Source organism: Lissotriton vulgaris, chromosome 9 (genome assembly GCF_964263255.1).
Source record: "Lissotriton vulgaris chromosome 9, aLisVul1.2, whole genome shotgun sequence".
Lineage (NCBI taxonomy): Eukaryota > Metazoa > Chordata > Amphibia > Caudata > Salamandridae > Lissotriton > Lissotriton vulgaris.
This window is the reverse complement of record NC_141697.1, coordinates 144,068,102-144,088,810: the sequence shown is the minus strand read 5'-3', so window position 1 is coordinate 144,088,810 and position 20,709 is coordinate 144,068,102. Positions and strand designations below refer to the sequence as shown.

The following is a 20,709-nucleotide window of genomic DNA, read 5'->3' as shown; positions in this document are numbered from 1 at the left end:
CCATATCCCGTACCAAGTGTTTAAACTTACAGTACTTATAAAATCACTTATGTACGGTGCCCCAAGTGCTTTATGTACACTATATGTAGGGGTGGAGTATAGTACAGCGAGCAATCTTCGTAAGAAGTTATTTTCTTGGGTTTGGAGGGATGAACAATTTGCCGCCCCCCAAAGTGCTGCTCCGTAACAAGTTCCATTTACACATTTACTACTATATAAAGTCATGATTTCCCTAATAGGTTTATTTCCAATCTTTTTTGAATACCTGAAGAATGCCCCTGTGGACCTGGTAAGCTTTAATTTGCATTGCTCAATCTGGGTTCTCCAATGTCCTTGTGCATTGCAAACTAACACCAGTTATACAAATTAATTTGTTTCTTTAATAGGAACACTATTTACATGGTGAATCTTTGTTTTTGATTTCCCTTGTCCACACACCATCGAGAAGGCTTTATTCAAATGTAATGCAAGGTCCCTAACCTGCATGTATTCAGCAAATTTTCCTATCAGGGACTGTAATCCATTCGCAGTTCTTGATAGAAGAACTGCCTCATCCGCATAGAGTAAAATTGGAACGGAGCATTTACCTACTCTTGGGGTATCAGCATTTACATTTTGTAACTCTGCATCCACTACGTTTACATATAGGGAAAATAAAAGGGGGGCAAGGACACATCCCTGTCTAATTCCCTGAGTTACCCTAAAACTCGATGTACACTCTCCTCCAACCCGGTAACGCACTCTAGTACTCAGACGACTATACAATTGTGAAAGATAATTCACGATGTCATTTGGTGCCCCATGTTAATCAATGTTTCCCATATTTTTGAGTGATTTACTAGGTCAAAGGCACATGTGAGGTCAATAAAACAAAGATGTAAATGACCCTTTTTCACAATTGTGTATTTGGAAATAAGAAGGTGTAAATTTATGCACTGTTCTATTGTCCCAATCTCCCTTCTGAAGCCATTTTGTGTTTCAGTAAGGATTTTGTTCTCCCCTACCCACAATTCCAATCGCTCCAGCAATATCCTACCCATTACTTTAGATGTTGTATCAAGAAGGGAGATTGGACGAAAACATTTGGGGTCATTCCTATTTCCCTGTTTAAAAATTGGGACAATGATACTTTCTGTCCATGTTCTTGGGATCAAACCTTTAGCAATACTGTTGAACACATTTTGTAACAACGGACCCCATAGGCCCACATTCTGTTTGAAGATGTCTATAGGGACACCATCAACACCAGATGCCTTTCCATTAGCACATTTTTCTAAGGCCGAAGTGACTTAATTTACAGTAATGGGGTCTAAATTAACGTTATCAAAATTTAAGAAGATATAATCTTCTGATTCAGAAGAATATATTGTGTCACTATGAACTGTTAATACAGAAATTTCATTTTCTGAGTTAAAAACCTTCGCAAAATGGTTAATCCACTCTTGGGGTTGTACTAAGCTTTCAATCTTTACAGCACTATTGTCTTTAAAATATGGATGGTTTATCATTTTCCAAACAAGAGAGAAGTCCCTAGTATTTGCTGCCTGTGTAAGCTTCTCGCATGCCTCGCTTTGAATTTCTCTTTCTTCTTCCCACTGTGGTGTACTCAATCATGTAGAAGGGCCAGATCTACAGCGAGCTTCTGACATCAAGATCGATTCAGACAACATAAGTTATCCCTGAGTGTACATCACCAGAGAGGAAACAAGAACCTGGGAGAGTATTATCAGACCAAATTAACATACTACGCGGGGACCTTTCATTCTGGTCTCCTCTCCCGTTGTTCCTGATGGGAAAGGCCTTCATCGTTAAGATAGTCTGCCTGTGATGCATACTCCATATCCATTCAGAATCCCTAGAACTGTTTTTCCACTCACTGTATGCTCATGATTACGAACTTCTTCTGGAATGGAGGCCCACCTAGATCCGTGATGGCAAAATGTTGCAAATCTCAGTCGACAGAAGCCTCAGGGCTCCAGACATTCAAGTGTAATATTGTGTAGCGCACTTAGTGGTGATAACGGGTGGCTCCATGACATGCAATCAGAGTCCACATATGCAACGGAGACACAGGCCATTGGAGACACAAACCCCCTGCACCCTATATATGGATGAAGGATAGGTATGTGACACTTACTTGGCACAGAAAGAGTCAAAAGGCTACGTGGGAAATGAATAAAAAGTGTGGGATGCAATAAGAGACTAACCAAATCAACCCTATTGAGGATAGGCAATATACCGTGCAAAGTCAGTGCCCTCTGGGGCTTCCAAAGCAGAGATAATATATGAATCACTAAATTGTGAGATGTCTCTGGTGCCTAAATATGCTTTTTCATTGGCTTTCATGAAAATGATGGTATGCATAAACACCTATTCTACAAATATCTTCAATTAAGACATGCCCCACATGCACTGAATTCTCCCCCTGTGAGGCCAAGCTTTCAATTGGAGATATGGGGTGTAGGAAAATTACCACTCTTTATCAATCGCTAGTCATCCACATCCTGGATACCTTTTACTCACTTAAATGGTCATGGAAACAGGATGTTAGGGACCTTGATGATGTGAAATGGCCAGAGGTAGTAAATACTGTAGTCATCCAACCCAAATTCATCCATAGCTAATACATCATGCATACAGGTCTATGGAAGTTTGGCAGGGCTCAATCTCCTCAGTGCACGAGATTCATGAAGGCGCCCAGAGACTTCCTTTCCACCACATGGCTGAGTCCTAGCCTCCAACCATACTGGCAGGCAGTACAATTAAGCTACTCCATATAACCTTTGACCTAGATTTCAACAGGTATAAATTGCCACTGTTACACCTTGGTCTGATAGTTGCCAAGCATGATATCACCAAAGTGTGGAGAAAGAAATTACCAACTTTAGATGGGCATAGACCATTCTATGACACTAGAAATTCTAATATATAGAGCGTGAGGTTGTCCAAACAGACATTCTAAAGTATTGGGTGAAGGAATGGAATACAGGAGCATTATACAAAACCCATGGCAGATAGAGAATTGAATTGTATTACCACGGATGAACCACTGGACCCGCCGCAGAGCTATAAATATGTGGTGCATAAGATACCTCTATGAATTGGTGTTAACATGATACATTTAAAAAAAAATGATGTTGCTGTTTTGTTCCATAATGAGTTGCTCTTAGAAAAAATTAAATACATTTGTATGATTAAAAAAATGAAAAAGAAAATCTTCAACCATTTTAAGAAATAAGAACACAAATCCCAAAGACCAGACCAGATTTAAAAAAATCTAACTGGTAATGTGAATGTAGGTTTTAATGGGCAGATGGTGCTCCATAGGACACACTTTCACAGGAGACACAGTTGTAACCTTTCAGTCTGCTGCTATCTGTGTGGGCAGAGAAAAAACAGATGGAAAGCAGATGCTGCAAAAACACAATGACCAAGAATTGCTGTAAGGCCATCCATCTTTACTTCCTTGCCTTCTACGATCATTGGGCCGCCATCTGTCTAACTCTACATTAAGCTTTAAATTCTGCTGCTCCCTTCATTTGAAATCACTTGACCATAAGGAAGAGGTGGATTTCAGAAAAAAAAAGATTTTTAGTGCATGTGTGTGTGAAAAAGTGAATTGAACAAGTGGTAGGATCAATTTAGAAGTGGAGGTGAGAAGGTTAGTAAATGCTGTTAGTGTGCCAAGAGTAACAAAGCCAGTATCAAACTACAGAGGGTGGAGTAAGAATAGCAAGACAATGGAGGCCACCAGAGAGCTGGTCCGAGGCAGAAGAAAAACAGAAAGACTAAAAATGTGGATTGAGTTAATGCTGGGCCCGATTCACAGAACTAACTTAAGACAAAATCCTAAACTTACTACTTTTGGTATTCACAGAAGTTAGGATTTTGTCCTAAGTTTGTCTTAAGACAGACTTAAGACAGACTTAAGTTAGGATTTTGTCTTAAGTCTGTCTTAAGACAAATTTAAGACAAAATCCTAACTTCTGTGAATACCAAAAGTAGCAAGTTTAGGATTTTGTCTTAAGTTAGTTCTGTGAATTGGGCCCAACATTTCTAGCACATTATTGTCTCTTACTGTCCAACTATGACATTGCTTATAACCATGACTGAGTAGGAATGGAAGGCTGAGCAACTCACTTTGTATCTGGCCCTTTACAGGATAGAAATGAAAGTCTCTTAAAAATAATTCCCTCACATTTTCATTACAGACACAGAGCTGGACTTACTTCCGGACCAATTGACTCCATCAGCAGATAAGCTGTGTCTGGTGGACAGTGCTTACTACATCAATGCCAGCTTCCCCCCTCTGTTGAGAGACGAGAGGAAGGTGGACATCATCCTTGCGTTTGACTATGGATTAGGAGACAAATTCAAGGTGAGTTAGAGATAGTGTAATGAGCAATAAAAAAAATCAGTCTACTCAAAGCACTGGGACCAGCACAAGAGAGGGAAGATGAGAGATTCATTTTATTTTTCTGTAGAGCTCCTAATTGCAGCCATCATCTGTAGAAAAAGAGAGGGTTCCAATGGGCAGCCATTTTTCACACACAACTTTTGTATATCTTGATCTGACAGTAACAGGTGCCTCCACAAACCCATAGCAGATAAACAAAAGAGTTTACTGACGAAATGGTGGCACAGCAGTTGAAAATCAACTTACCGAACCAGTTCCTTGGCCAGGGATAGAGATGGCTCACAAAATAAGTGAAAACTTTCAATCAACAAATTATCGGGGCAAATATATCAGCTGAGGCCGTGGGATGTATCAGCAGTCTTTGGTACCCTGGATCCGGGCTGGATTGACCACACAGGACACTATGACATCCCCTGTAGCTACTCCTAGCAGCTTAAGAAACCCTGCTCCAGAGAATTATTCTAGTATGTTCTGTTCCAGACCCCCAAGTAATATTATTCTGCTATTATTTAGAACATCATAGAGTCCAACATAGAGTGCCCGCTGTAGCTCCACCAATCTGGATAACCCAGCCTGTTCATTGTCCATCATCCTTGGCTATTCCTCCTCTTTCGTCACTCGAGATCAGCTGTTCTTGACCTCTCATGGATCGTGTTTATTAGTGTCCGAACCTGAAATTAGATAACACAATTTAAGGGGCGACCATGGCTAAGGTTTAGCCCTGAAATGGAAGAATACATACAAAAGCATCACAGGAACTGTAAGTGCAAACAAGCAACATTTGAAATCCATAAGAAAAAGAACATATGACACACTTACTCTAGAACGAGGGTGGGGAACAAGCCCATTGCTGTACCCTGGGAGGGATGATCCTCAGAGTCCTTAGAATTGAAACTTTCCGTTACGATAGATGGGAAATGTTTTATTCTATTTCAGAACTGGAGGCGTGGATTATGCTCGTTTGAAGCTTACCGACCACCAGTTTGAAGTAAAACCATTTGAATGTAGAGTCTGAGGACCAGTCTGCCGCGTTGAGGATGTCCTCAAGGCGGGCTCCTAGGGAAAAGGCTTTAAGACCATCGCCCCCCTGGTTGAGTGAGCTCCAAAGACTCAGAGGTTTATCCCCGCTTCCTGCATGACCCACCTTACCCAGCGGGCGATTGTGGGTGAGGCAACAGCTCTAAGTGGCTTCCTCTAGACGATGAGAAGCTGTTGCTTCCCCAGGGGACAGAGTCCTCTGACATTTCCTCGTACGCCTTGAGGCATGACACTACCCTCAATTTGGGACAATCGGGGAAGGCCGGGTACTAGATTGCCTTTGTCCCACACTTGGTCCTCCGCTGAATAGTGAAAGTAACTCCTGAGGGGGAAAACATCCTGCCGGAGATGTCCAAGGCACGAACGTTTGACACCCTTCTACATGAGACCAAACAGAGTAACAAGGCTAATTTAGCCAACAGCTCTGTCCTGGAAAGGTACCTGTTCGGTTACCAGGAGAGGAAAAGGCTCAGCACCTGGTTCACATCACATAGCACTGAGAACCTGGGTTCTACGTGTAGAGAGAGGCCCATTCCCCGCATGAGGCGGAAACAAAGGGGTGTTCTCTCACCGGTGTGCCATTCATTGCGGAGTGACCTGCGAAAATGGGCGAGTGAAAAGTATTAATCGTCCTGTAGGCCAGGCCTTCCTCAGTCCAAGACGCAAAACAATTTAGGATGTGAGTGACATCTGTTGCCACGGGATCGAGATCCTGTCGCAAACACCAACATGACCATCTCCTCCAGGTAGATCTATACCGCTTGACCGTACTGTCAGCCTATGCTTTTGACATAAACTTCTCAGTTGAGCCCGAAGAGCCTAGGACCGCCCATCGTCCCCGGTAATCTTCCATGCCATAAGCGTGAGAGACTCCTGTATTACTAGCAGATGAGGTTGATGCGCTGGATTGAGGAGTAGCGTTGGAAACCGGGGGAGAGGGATTAGAGAATCCCAAGAAAGTTCCAGAAGAACTGGAAACCATGGTTGCGATCTCGAAGTCGGTGTGATCATTATCACACTCACTCCCTGCCGCCGAACCTAGGCCGAGGCAAACGGGGGAAAGGCATAACCCTGCTCCCCTTGCCAGTCCTGAAGCAATGCGTCTGTCTTCTCCGCTTGTGGGTCCAGTTTCCAACTGAAAAACCTGGGCAGTTGATGGTCCAGACAGGAGGCAAAAAGATCCACTGAAAAGGGGCCCCATTTGTTGTTTAGATCCCTGAACACCCTTGGATAGAGTTTCCATAGACTCACGTCCTGAAAGTGGTGTGACTGATAATCCACCGCTTGATTGTCCTGACTGGACAGGTACTCCGCCATGACTGAAATCTGGCGGTCTAGACAGTACTGCCAAAAGTTTATCGCCAGATCAGAGAGGGCCGTGGACCTAGTTTGTCCGAGTTGGTTTATGTACCTGACCGCAGATACGTTGTCCATCTTGAGGAGTACGCAGGACTGAATGGAGTCCTTGGTTCACCATGGAATCGCAAATGACCCCGCAGGATTTCTAATCAATTTATATGTAGTCGTTGTTCTTGTGGCGATCATAGACCTCCGGTGGTACACTCTCCGCGTCTCTCCCCCCAGCCAGCCCTGCTGGCGTCAGACTCAATGACTAAATCTGGTGTTGGGCCAAATATCGCTCACCCATTCCAGCCATCCATGTTGGCTAGCCACCATGTAAGCTCCGCCCTGGCCTCCTGAGTTAGCGATACCTGTTGGGAATACAACAGACCCATGCGGAGGTGCGCAGCTTTCATGCGCTGAAGGGCCAGATAGTGTAGGGGTCCTGGGAAAATCCTTTGAATTGAGGAAGTCAGGAGTCCCACAATGCGGGCTACCTGTTGGAGAGAAATGCACGGTTTCGATAGAGCCCGCTGAATCTCGTGGCGGATCTTCATCACCTTCCTGGATGGGAGGCTGAGCATAGCTTCGACAGAGTCGATAGAGAAACACAGAAAAATCACCTTCTGGGAGGGAACCATGGTGGATTTGGTCTCGTTGAGCCATCATCTGGATATAGTCGATGTATACAATGAGTCTGATACCCAGCGCTCGAAGGAGTTTCACCACAGTCCTGAGGATCTTCGTAAAGCACCACGGTGCCCAGGATAGACCAAAGGGCAGGGTGGTGAACTCGTAGGTCTGGTCCCCCCAATGGAACTGAAGAAACCACCTGGGCGGATGAAAAATAGGAATGGAGAGGTAGGCGTCCTTGAGGTCCAGGCGCGCCATCCAGTCTCCTGGGCATAATAAGTCTCGGAGGAGGTGAATTCCCTCCATTTTGAAGTGGCGATATACATGCCACTTGTTGAACTTGCGAAGGATGATCACTGGGCGTTGACCGCCGTCCGCCTTGTCCACCATGAAGAGGTTGCTGATAAAACCTCTGGGGTGAGGACGGGTTCGGGAAATTGCTCCTTTGCCTAGGAGGGAATGCACCTCCTGATCCACTAAAACTACATCTTCGCGAAAAAGGTTATGGATCGAAGGGGAACAGGTTTTTTAGGGGTACCTTTAAAATTCTATTTGAAGCCCTAGTATAGTTTGAAGGACCCAGGCGTCTCCCGTGATGGAACTCCAAGCCTGAAAAAAATGCCACAGACTGCCCCCTACCCTTAACAGGGAAGAAGATATGACACTCACTGGCTGTGTTGAGGCGCCACTTCTTTGACCACCTCTGTGCTTGCCACGTCTCCCTCTGGTGGGATAAAAGATGCTGAATCTGGCTTGATCTTGATACTGGCCTTGATGGGAGCCTTGTCTTGCAGAGTAATGATTGGTTCGGCCAGACCTGCTGCCCCTACCGCAGCGGGCCCCCCTGAAAACACGTGGGTGAAATACCTTTCTGATGGAGGACTGTGCCTTGTCCAATGAAGTAAAGGTATTCACAAACCTTCTGAGAACCTTTATAAAGGGCTCTTCAAAAAGGTCCCCTTGTGACACAGGGCCTGCCTCGGAATCCACCAGATCTCTGAGTTTGGGATCCACCTTAATAAGCAAAGATCTTTGCCGCTCTGTGGACAGAGCACATTTGGCATTGCCAAGGAAAACCACGGCGCGTTGCTCCCAAGATGACAGATTGTCTAGGGAGATGAGGGATCCGGAGAACTTTGCCTCCTCCTCCATGTCAAGGATCTTCGTGAGGGGCCCTAGGGTGTCTAATAACTTATCCTGGCATGCACGCCAGGACCTGTGTCTTTTTTGGGATCCTTGACGAATTTCTGGAAGAAGGTAGCCATGCTTGGGTCAATGTCAGGTGTAGCAACTACCTTGCCCTCCAGAGATGGGCGGGGCAGTCCGCCCTGAGGCAGTTACATGCCCCCTTCTCCACGGGTCTCCGTATGCGGCTCACCACATACTGTGCGACCTTGCCGGTAGGAGCCCAATCCGAAGACCTCGGGTAAAGGATATCGTCAGGGTCAACCATGTCTGCACCGAGGCTCTGGTCGGGTGGGCAGGTTGCTGGTGGGTGGGTTGCCAGGGGCGAGAAGGGTCTGCGTTGTCGTCCGTATCTCGATGGTCTCCGGTAAACCTATGGTCTCCGTCAGAAGGGTTTGGAGGGGGGCTTTCGCAAGTACTCTTCGCCGGAGGGTGTTGGGTGTCGGGAGGGGGGTTGAAAGCTGTGCGGGCTGGCCCGGTACAGCCCGAGTCAATTTTTTACATGCTTGCGCAGTTTGGCAAGAGAGGCAACTCTCCAGGGGCGCCATGGCCTCCGAGACCACCCTGTGGATAGATGCGTCCACAGCATCATATAAATCGTCATCCCATTGTTGGGCAGTAAGGGGGTCCTCCTCCCCGAGGTCCTTAGTTTAATGTTCCATAATAGGGTTTAGAAGCCCGTAAGATACCCACCTAATTAGGTAAGTAGGAACCTGATTGGGGTGAACACCCACTCGAAAGGAGAGGGGGCGGGGCAGGTGTTATGCCACCAATTAGCAGTAAAGGGCCTGGTGTGCCCAAATGTGGGTGGCTGGGTGGCTGCCCGTTGAAGAGGTGCAATGTACGTAAGGGGCTCAAGCCCGGGACCCTGTAGCCCTAGGTTCTGAGGGCAAGAATGCTGGGAGGGGTCTCACAGAGACAGAGGTACCATACAGACTCCTCGCTTGAAGAGTGTTATTGGCCTATGGCAAATACAGACCTAGGAGGCATAATACAGCAACTGTTGTAACAGCGAGGCACAGAGAACTGCTCATGCAGTTTACAGATTCACAACAGCCATGCAGGGGCGGCTCTAGGCTCATGGCGGCCCTGGGCAGGGAGCGTTGGTAGGGGGCCACGGGAAGAAGGGGTACGGGCGGGGTGAAGCGTGGAGGCCAGTGAAGAGGGGGTGGGCCAGGGTGTTTGGAAGTGGAACAGAGCCGGAGGCCACCAAACCCCGGCCAGGGGCCGCCACGCAAATATGTATCCATCCTCAGAGGATTATTATATTAAGGATTTATATTGGCATGGTGGCCCCTGGGGTTTGGTGGCCCTGTGCAGGTGCACAGCTTGCACATGCCTAAGGCCGCCCCTGAGCCACGGTCGTCACTCACCAGCAATTCAAGGCTCCCCACGGCGCCCTCTCTGATTCCAGTCAAGCGCGGAATATAGAGCACGCCGCAGGTCAGGAACGCGACTGGCGCGGCCTCCTGTAGGCGGAAGGAGTGCACCGCCGGGCTCGTGAATGGGGTGACTGTCACGAAGGAGCGGAAGACGCTCCCGCGGTCAAGCACGGGTCGGCCAGAGTAGCGGGCGTACCGTAGGTAAACGAAATTAATTTTGAGCAGTAAACAATGAATATATGCGCACATCAAAATTTAACACATTCGCACAGAGCCGTGCATTCAGCTCAAAGCACAGCAATAAGCGCTCTCGCAACAGAGTAGTGACATAAATACCTTCAGCTAATCAGCACCTTGCCTAGCAACAGCAGGCTAGAGAAAATAAAGGCCACATTAATTCTGAAAGAAAAAGAGAGGAGGCACTTATCTTGGTGCGAGCAGCGAAGAAAGAGGAGGAATAGCTAAGAATGATGGGACTATGAACAGCCTGGGCTATCCGGATTGGTGGAGCTCCAGCGGACAATCTATGTTGGACTCTATGATGTTGTAATATTCAGAAGGGTTCATGGGAATAGTAGTTGTTTCTGTCTTACTTAAAATGGCTGCTGTTAATAAAGTGGAGAAAGATGAGCATAATCCTCACCTCCGGGCTGACATAGAATTCTTTGGCCGATGTTTACTTTGTGCAATGTGTTTGTGGTGGAAGGAGATTTCCAGGACTCCTTTTAGTGCCTACTCCAGCCTATGTAGACGTAGAAGGTATCAGTACCATACCTTTAACTAGGTTTTTATGGGACTATGGAAGATGTAACTGTATGGGCTCAAGTTTAAGATCAACCTGTTTTCATTGAATTACTATTTTAATTATATGGCTAACATTGATCATCCCACTTTGGTAATTGCACACCCTGTTTGTCCCCATTATTGCTCGTTTCATTATCCACAGGGAGCGTTCATACACTACATGCTTGGGCCTGATTGAGAGAAGGGCAGGGGCGTAGCTTCCATTGGTGCAGCAGGTGCAGTGGCACCAGGGCCCTACTCACTGGTCACGCCACTGGAGAAGGGTGATAACAATCCTCTGTATGTTGGGGGGACACATTCATTAAAGAGTCAGCCACTACTTTGAAAAGTCCTGCCATTCATCTAGCATGAACTGTCAAAGACAGTGTACTTCAGACTAAAGAAGTAGAAAAGTAATCAGTTATTTTTTTACAAAATGAATGAATTCAGAGACATGAACGTGTTTTTACTCTTCAGATTACAGAGAGTTTGCTGTAATCTGAAACTTGTTTTACATTTTTTGTTGCCCATTGACAAATAATATTGGTCTATGTCCACCAATTTGATAGCCAAGCAGCAGAATTTGCCAAACATTTCATGCAGGATTCTATAGGATGGGGCTGAAGGCGTACAAGGAGGCTATGCAGGCGAAGGGTCGTTGGGGGGTGGTGGGGGTGTCGACTAGTGGGACCAAGTTATTCATTTATACATTGAATGACTTTTAGATGAAAACAAATGGCTTAGGATCAGGGCTTTGGTATACTTTACTCACTAGTGCATCAATGAAAGGCTTGTGAAAATGTGCTGTAGAGCTCACCATATGCGCTGATGCTGGCAGCTAGCAAGGTTGAACTAATTTCTAATACCATCCTGTTCTTTGTTGAACCAGTCAGTGGAGCTGACTTGCGATTACTGCAAAAAGCAGGGACTCAGCTTCCCTAAAGTTTGTGTGCCAGAGAAAGACAAAGCGGATCCAAAGGAGTGCTACGTATATCACTGCGCGGACGTTCGAGATGCTCCTATTGTGGTTCACTTCCCCCTGGTGAATGATACCTTCAAGAAGTACAAGAGCCCTGGTAAGTCAACTTTCAATATAATCTCCAAAGCATGTTTATGGTGGTTCACCGCCAGCATTTCTAAATTCTACTTTCTCCTACGCCGGGGTTATGAATGTTATTGTCGATGTACGTTCATGTCTCATATATCATAAACATCTCAATATAAGTCTTTGCATTTGCATTTATGTTTGTAATTATTTACTGACCATCAGAAAAAGAAAAACTGTGTGGACAACATAGCAAACCGTTCTCTAATGTCCGTGCACTGATTGCTGGACAAGGGCTGATGGATGATGTTCTTTGAGGAATGGACACAAAAGCCAGGTTATGTGGTGTCTGAGATTTCAGGGAGCTGGTAGACCATTAGCTAGGGGAGAGGACGGTCCAGCAAAACACGATTCACCTAATCTTAAGAAGGCTTGTGATGTTCGGTATTTTGTCTCAAAACTTTGGGGCATATGTACAAGGAAATGTTAGAGCATGGAGCTACTCCAAATTTGGCAGTGCCTTGCTCTGACATTTGCAAAACACAGGGATGCGTCATGTTTACAGCAATACAGCGCACCACTGTGTTTTCCCTAGCGCTGGTGCTAAAATTAGCTGCTAGTGCCACCCCAGGCACGCTTTTGCCATAGTGCAAGGGAGCCTGCATTGCAGGGAAGGATTCCTTATGTGCAGGAAGGTGTCCCTTCCTGCACATAGACAATCCATAATGGCGATTTGGTACTTCTATGCATGCTGCATGCTGCGGAATGCTTTGTAAATATGAAGAAGGGCATAGCACCACCTACATTGCTAAAAGTGATGTTCTTGGAGTGCTATCCCCTTATAAATATACCACAAAGCATCCTTCTAAACACCCACCCACTGGAATCAAAGGGGTATATTTACAAGGGGATAGCCCCACCAGAACTTCACTTTTAGCAATGGTATGGTGGTGCTATGCCCTTCTCCATATTTACAAAGTGGCGTTAAGCCACTTTTTGTGTCTTAACGCCGCCTTGTAAATAAATCCCCTTTAAATGCATCACTTAGCGTGAAAGGGGTGTGAAATGGGTGTTGCTGTGGGCGTTCTAAAAGGGATTTATAACAGCATTAGTAGAAGGTTGGATCTGATAAAGCTGCAAATGTCTCCCATGATCATATTAAATGTGTTCTGCTATCACCTCAGGCTCTAAACACATAGACAACAATAAAGTAATTATAAAGTATAAACAAAACACTAGCACTGAAGGGAACTACCTTGTGTGTGAATGTGCCATTTGTGACGGAGTAAAATGTAGTCTCTCATAGTGAAGCTAAACAGTGGCTTAAGTAGGCTCACTCATTGCCTCAGTGATGTATTCTGTACTGGACTAAAGCAAAATGTGAGTGACACACCAAACGACCAATGGATAAAGAGAGGTGGCTGAAAGGCCGTTGAGGGAGTTTCGGTGGGAGGAGAGGCGAGGTGGGGGAGGGGCAGGGTGGGGGGTGCTAAAAACTGGAGTATGGATAATTGAAGGTAAGTCAACAATTTAATTAATAAAACAAATTTCGTAGCGCACCCTGCATCGCATTTTGTGATGCAGGGCGTGCTACGAAATTCGTTTTATTAATTAAATTGTTGACTTACCTTCAATTATCCATACTCCAGTTTTTAGCACCCCTCCCCCGCTCCACCTCTCCGCTTCACCGAAACTCCTTCCACGGGCCGTGGCTGATTTTAAATAGACTAAAGGATGAGGAGAGGTGGCTCAAAGGCCCTTTAAGCTAGTATATAAAACACTGGCACTGAAGGGAACTACCTTTTGTGTAAATGTGCTCCTTGTGACAGAGAAAACTGCAGTCACTTACAGTGAAGTTAACCAGTGGCTCAGGTAGGCTGACGCATTGCCCTATGCTGTATGCTATAGTGGGCGAAAGCAAACTGTGAATGACACACCCAAAGACCAATGAATGAAGAGAGGTGGCTGAAAGGCCTTTTAAGTATATTTTATGCTTACATTTTGTAAAATCATAAGGTGTTGGCTAACGCCACCAGGCCTAAAAATGATCTGTGGGAGGGCACTGCTTCAATTCATTAGCCTAGTCTTATTAGCCTAGCACTTAGGTAGGTTAATGTAGGAGAGTGCACAGAAACATGGGGCTTGAGTGGGGGACCTCCTTGCAGGGTTAGCTTCATTAAAGGAGAAGCCAAGCATATTCTGGATATACAAGACCAAGAAAGAGGTGAAAAGCAATAAAACATTTTCTTTTTTTACTTTTTTTGCCATAGGAGTAGAGCGCACCCTAACAGAAATGGAAGACGGTGATGTGCATCTGAGTGGAAAGGGGTCGCCTTACGGCATACTGAATATGACTTACGATGAGCGCTCCTTTAACCAGCTGTTGGACCTGGCTGAATACAATGTTATGAACAACAGAGATGTGCTCATGCAAGTCATCCGGACAGTCATGGAGAAGAAAACAAGCTGTAGGACATGACCGCAAATTGTGTCCTGGAAATGACTTGGACATCATTGAAGTTGGGGATGAACTTATGAAAAACAGAGATATTCAGGGGCTGCACGTCACTGCTGATACATCCAAAGTGGCCTTCATTGTGTGAAACATTTACAATGGATATCTTAACATTTCTAATCTGAAAGATAGTGTAAAGTCTAGAGAATGTTGTTTGCAACACTGCCACCTCTGTTGAATTTGGGAAATCTTACTCAGGCCCAGGGTGGCTTTCTGAATTGCCCTGCATGAAAGACTAATAAGTCTGCCCTTTATGTTGGGAGCTGTATCAGTTAAATGCACCAGAATGATCTGCTGCTATTTACATTAACAAATTGTTGCAAAACTGTAGACACCAATAACCCATAGGATTAATAGAGGATGTAGGGTGGTTGTCTGAACTAGTGGAGATTTCACCAAAATACAGAGTAAATTAAATGTATGGATATTTAGAGGGAGTGTGGGCTGAGGTATTTATGGTACTCCCAAAAAAAGTTGATTAACATAAACAGAGGACCACATATATAAGACCACATTGTGAAAATCCGACAAAGGAGTTTGAAAGATGAAAGAAAAGCGTCTGACAATTGTGTGCAACATACACCTGCACCAGTCACACTTGTGAACAGTTAAAAAATGCTGAGTTTATTTACAACCTTATGTATTTATTTATTTTCTATATATTATGGAATACCACAAGACATTTATTAAGAGTAGGAAATAATGTATTTATGTGCACAAAGTAATAAATAGATTTTAATACATGCAGCCTGTTTCAATAGTAGAATGGTAGTAGAGTGTACCGATGAGCAAAGGAGTTGTAGCGGTATTGAGACTAACACTGAGCATAATCGTTGTTGGATGAAATATGGAGCCATTACTGTCTGTATCCAATCTTGTAACCTGTAGGTTTCACAGAGTCTTGATCTATCATCTAAAGGGGATCCCAGCTGGTGACCACAAATCTATGGAGCTGACTATAAGGAGCCTAGATCCTGTGAGCTGACGGTTACATCACAGGGTTCATTTTGTCCTATGCCAGGCCTGCACAGCTTAACAAGTTAAAGTTGCTCCCTATGCACTCTGGTACTTTTAGTCATACAACTATAAAGGTAAAATAACATGAAAACTACCAGAAAGAAAGGAATACAGCAGGACAAAGGGAGCCAATCATGCCTGGTATGGGAATAATTGAGTCCACAGATCTGTGCACCTGGTGTTTTAACCTATGCAGTATCTTACTGACATTAGAGCTGGTACCCGCCTGATTATACAGAGATCTCTACAGTGGGAAAATAAACTTACTGAACTATTTTAATTTTCTTGCCACAACTCTTCCATGATGCCAGACCGGTGAGGTGTTGCCTAACAACAACCCATTGTCCACACTGAAAGTTGGTCTAAAATTCTACCCCAAGTAACCCACATCCACCAAAAAGATGAGAAGTGTATCAACATGGCTTTGTAGCTTAGGCGCTCTAAGGAAAGGTAAGTAATGGCTATAGTAATAGTGGCCCCTGAAGGCCGAACACCCAACATCCTCAGTTGAGGAACAGATTTGTTCACTTCATTCGAGAAACAAGGACTCCCATCACAAAAATAAATGCATCAGATAACAGAGTGAGCCTTTAACTTTAAAGAACAGGCAGTGATCTGAGTCAAGGAAAAACAAAAGGACTACCTCTCAAGACCTGATACATCTTCAGAGCATTTGCAAAACAAATACAGGGCACAGGTGTGAAATAAGATAGGGGTAGATAGGTATTTAGAGAGCTGGTGAATCCCTTACTGGTGTCTTAGTTCAAAGCCCTTGAGGCTGCCATTTTGGATATGCTGTTATAGACAGAGACTCAAATGACTTCATTTGCCTTCACTGTGATTGTTTCACAGCACCCCTCTGTGACTGCACACCATTGGGAGTTCAATGATTCCAGATAGAATGATCATTGATTTAATATCCACCTGCCAGATCCTCCTGTAGCAGAGAGAATCGGCTGCAAAGAAAACTGGTGATGGATGGAATGGTTGAAATAATCTCAGCCACTTGCGATTGCTCGGGCCATATACCAATCCTTTGCTTTTCGCCCACCGCACCACCACATTTTACACTCAGCCGTATGCAAACCAGTCTTGACCCTGCTCCAATGGGAATAGTCCAGCCTGAACTATGAAGGCGGGTCCTCCCTGAACCGAAATCCAAGCAACCTAGGGCTGGTTTCACCCTGATAAGAGCTCATCAGCCAGGTATCGTTTGATTATAGTGGCACAGTGAGAACAGGACCCATGTCTGAGCATACCCATTGCACTTAAGATTTCAACTGCAACAACATCAAGGTGATGGATGGAATGCTTGAATGAACCTCAGTCACTGACGATTAAGCATGCCCAGATGTGGGTCCCTTGATCGCTGTGCCATTGGATTTACGCTAAACTGGCTGATGAGAGGAGTTACCCCAAAACTGGTTCCAGGTTGCTTGTTTCCGGTCCAGGGAGGACCCAGCTTGGCAGTTCAGGCTCAACTGTTCCCATGACGTGCAGCGTCGAGACTGAATGGCATACGGCTGGGCCCAAAGAGGGGTGGTGTAGTGAGCAAAAGAAAGATTGATTTAACCCGGATCACTTGACTGGGGGATGAATGTTTGATTCATTCAGCATTCCGTCCATTATCTGTTGCCACAGCACAGTTCATCCCTGCCCAGCAAAAGTCAGAAAAAATTGATATGAAGGCTAAACAGATGTTTGCCTCTTATTAGTTTGCTCAGACATCAGTTAATGCTTCACTCAACTTGGCCAGATGTCAATACTCAATGTAGCAGTTGCTTGAGAGGTTTGAGGACCACATGACATTTTTTCAGTCATAATTAGATTCTGTAGAGTCTATTACACAGAATCCGTAGGAACTACATCTCCCAGGAGGAAAGGCTCATGGTTTTAGACATGCCTTTGGATGGATGAATAGAATTGTATATGGACAATGGATGTTTGCCTCTTGAAATTCGGAGTTATATCATAGAGATCATGAGCAAAGCTTGAGTTGTCTGTGGCCTTACTTGGAACTAAATGGATACAAAGATCACCCTTGTTTACAGATACCCACCCACACTTGTATGTTCTGTATGGACATACACCACGTAAGAGAGGCACCCACAGAACATTTCGAAAACCTGGAAATGCGTAAAAAGCCTATGCATCCTCAGGGGAGGCTTAAGAGAGGCTCAACGAGGAGAAATGCCTTTATTTTTCCAAATTTTTCCTTTTTCTATGTATGTTACATCTGCAGCACACATAAAAAAGAGGAAAACGCCTCTCGTGATTGTTTTTGAGCCGGAAGGTGTCCCTTCCTGCACAAAAACAATCATCCCTGCAACGCAGGCATCCTTGCAAGAGGTCCTGCTTTGATGCATGGCCGGCCATTGTGTGCAAGCGCACCGGAAAGGGACAGGAAGGCGCTGTATCTCAGAGATACAGCACATTCCTGCCATTTTTCTTTTGACGCAGGGAAGCACAGCAAGATTCCCTGTGGTGCTGCCCTGCGCTAAAACCTCCTAAATGAGGCCTATAGTGAAATAGTCCTAAGTGGATATACAAAACCCAAAGCAAGCATTACAATTAAAATTAGCAAGGATCATCTCCACTGATAGGATAGCAAAGGGAAACCAGACAAAGTTTCACCCTTTTCTGTTACTATTTGCTTTTACCACGAAACCTATTGCAGAGGGAGCTCGTATGGACCTCGAAAGGTTAAAAATATGGAAAGATTAATTTAAGTTAAACATGTACACTGATGCTGTACTGATATCTGTTCTAAACCCTGTCAAATCTCTTCCTACTTTGATAAAAGAATTAGAGGATTATATTAAGCATCAGGATTCAGGAGCATCCCAGGTGATAAACATTGTCACCCAGCCAGAGTGCTGGAATCACTTTTCTCTTTTCAGTGGCAGAGAAATTCCTCTGCAAATTTGGGGATACAAATTACGGTATCCATTGAGGAAATTGATCCTATTAACTACTCAACACTGTTAGATTTCACCCAAAAAGGATTTGAAAGCTTTGTATATGGGGAGAGGAGTCTTCCTTCCTGGTTTAGCAGGTTAGCAGCTGTGAAGATCACATCACGGAGCTTATTTACAAGCCTCTTGCGCCACTTTTGCGTCATTTTTAACATTGGAAAAGTGACGTATGGGTGGTACAAGGGGCTTGTAAATCTGCCCCGTCTTTTTTTTCTTTCAAGCCTTGCCTAAGCTTGATCCCACTCAATACGTAAAAGATGGACTGAAATGTTTATCTAGGTGTGAAAACACCTAGAATTGCCAAACATGACTGTTCTCATCACCTCAGAAGGGAGGGCTGGGGCTCCCCATTGTAAGAGAGCCCACATTTGCTCCAAATGGTTTGGGAAACGTCAGACTCTGAGAAGCAGTAGTGCTTAGTTTTTCGAGGTCATTGCAAGGACTTCAATTTGGAAAGTTCCCTGGCTGGCAAAAAATCATCACTTCGCTCCCGGGCGGGACCAGGGGCCACGAACCCTGGCAGCCTTCTAGACTGTAATCTCACATACAGCGCTCAAACATTGCTCGATTTGAAAGGGGTCTCTGGCATCAACTGCCTACACTCACTAAACATTGCAAATAGTCCATCCGGGCGCTCTCACTGTAATTTTAAGCTTTAAGTAAGGAGGCACCCTTTCACGGCCCTCCCTTAAAATTCCACCTATTAAACTGTCGCTCCCTTCCTAAACACTCAGTCGAACTTGCTCTCCTAATAGACGACCTTAAACCAGATGCATTATTCCTCACTGAGACATGGTTACAGGATGAAGTGGACTCAGCCGTTACTCAAACCCTGACACCTGGGTACTTAATACAAAGAGTAGATCATAAAACTGGAAGAGGCGGGGGTCTAGCGATAATTTTTAAAGACAATTTTTGTTGCCGGTCCTCTACTGAGGGGCTGCCAGACTGCGTAAGTATGAACTTTTCTCTGGAATTCTCTCCTACTTGCACCTTCTCTGGCTTACTACTCTACCGCCCCCCAGGACCCATAGGACAATATCTCAGTGCACTTCCGATTCTTGTTGCTAATTTAGCATTATCCCCAGCTAGCTACACAATACTGGGGGATCTTAATATCCATCTGGATGATCCCTCTGACCACATGGCCAAAGAGCTACTAACCAGCCTCTCAGCACTTCAAATTAACCATAAAGGCTTTGTACCTACACATGTAAAGGGTCATCTCCTGGACCCTGTGCTTAGTAATGCACAGAATCTTTTGGTTGGCACTCCTATCCCCCTCCCTTGGACCGACCATTCACTAATTCCTTTGATTTGGGAAACTGTAGCTGCCATTCCCCCTGGGAGCGCCACTCTGATGCTAGAAAGGAAATGGTCAAATCTTTCCATCAGCCAATGGTCTAAACTTCTGGAGAACACCACACCGTCCACTAGTCCCGATCCTGAGAGGGCAAATGACAACTTCAATCTCTGGATACAAAGCTCTCTGGATACATTACTCCCCAAAAGATCTTCCTACAAAAGATCCAAATTAAAACCAGCACTGTGGTTTTCCCCCAAACTAAGGGAGCTCAAACAAACCTGTAGGAAATTTGAAAGGAGTTGGAGACAGAACCCAACAGAAGAGAGGAAAATGGATTACGGAGAGGCAATCAGGAAATACAAGATAGAAATTAAAACCGCTCAGTCCTCCTTTTACGAGGAGAAGATCAGCGCAGCCGCAAATTCCCTAAAAGAGGTCTTTCGTATCGCCAAATCCCTTGTCACCATACCACACAAAACTCCCAATTCAGAGGATGCACTAGCTCGATGTAACAACCTAGCTGATTACTTCCACCAAAAAATCCACCTGATCTGCCAATCCTTTCCTCCCCGCCAGACTAAGCCTATCACGTCCAGCACCGGGAGTTCTTCTCCCGGCCCACTATGCTCTCTAGCGGAGTTCCCCTTATTAGACAAGGTCTCCCTGAATGCACTTACCCCGAGAGTCACCTCTGGTTCTCCTATAGTCCCTGCCCCGCCGCGGCACCTCTCCTTAGTTACCGATGCCATTCGCCCAGTAATTTTGGACATCCTAAATGCCTCCATCTCCTCTGGCACAGTTCCCCCGCCTTGAAATGCACCCAGGTCAGGGCCCTCCTAAAAAACACAAATTTAGATCATTCTAACATGGCCAACTATCATCCTATATCGCTCCTTCCCTGGTTGAGCAACCTGAGTGAGAGACATATAAACTCAACACTAGTACAGTATCTGGAGTCCAACACCTGTTACATGTCTCACAAACAGGATTCCGCCCTCGACTTGGGACAGAGACTGCCCTTTTAGCAGTAACAGAGGAGGCACGGAGACTTTTGGATCAGGGCGGCTCGGCA

At 45.1% G+C, this 20,709-nt stretch overlaps 1 protein-coding gene across 2 annotated transcripts in view; it reads left to right on the top strand.

The window, feature by feature from the left end:
* LOC147689747 (cytosolic phospholipase A2 delta-like) overlaps positions 1-15,086 on the top strand; it is a 164,854-nt gene extending 149,768 nt beyond the window's left edge. For both annotated transcript variants that reach the window (XM_086937227.1, XM_086937226.1), the window contains 3 exons: positions 4,212-4,378; positions 11,669-11,855; positions 14,095-15,086. In XM_086937227.1, the coding sequence (XP_086793353.1) occupies positions 4,212-4,378; positions 11,669-11,855; positions 14,095-14,303 (563 nt within the window). In that variant the 3' untranslated portion in view covers positions 14,304-15,086. The remainder of the gene's footprint in view (positions 1-4,211; positions 4,379-11,668; positions 11,856-14,094) is intronic.
* The last annotated feature ends 5,623 nt before the right edge of the window (positions 15,087-20,709 follow it).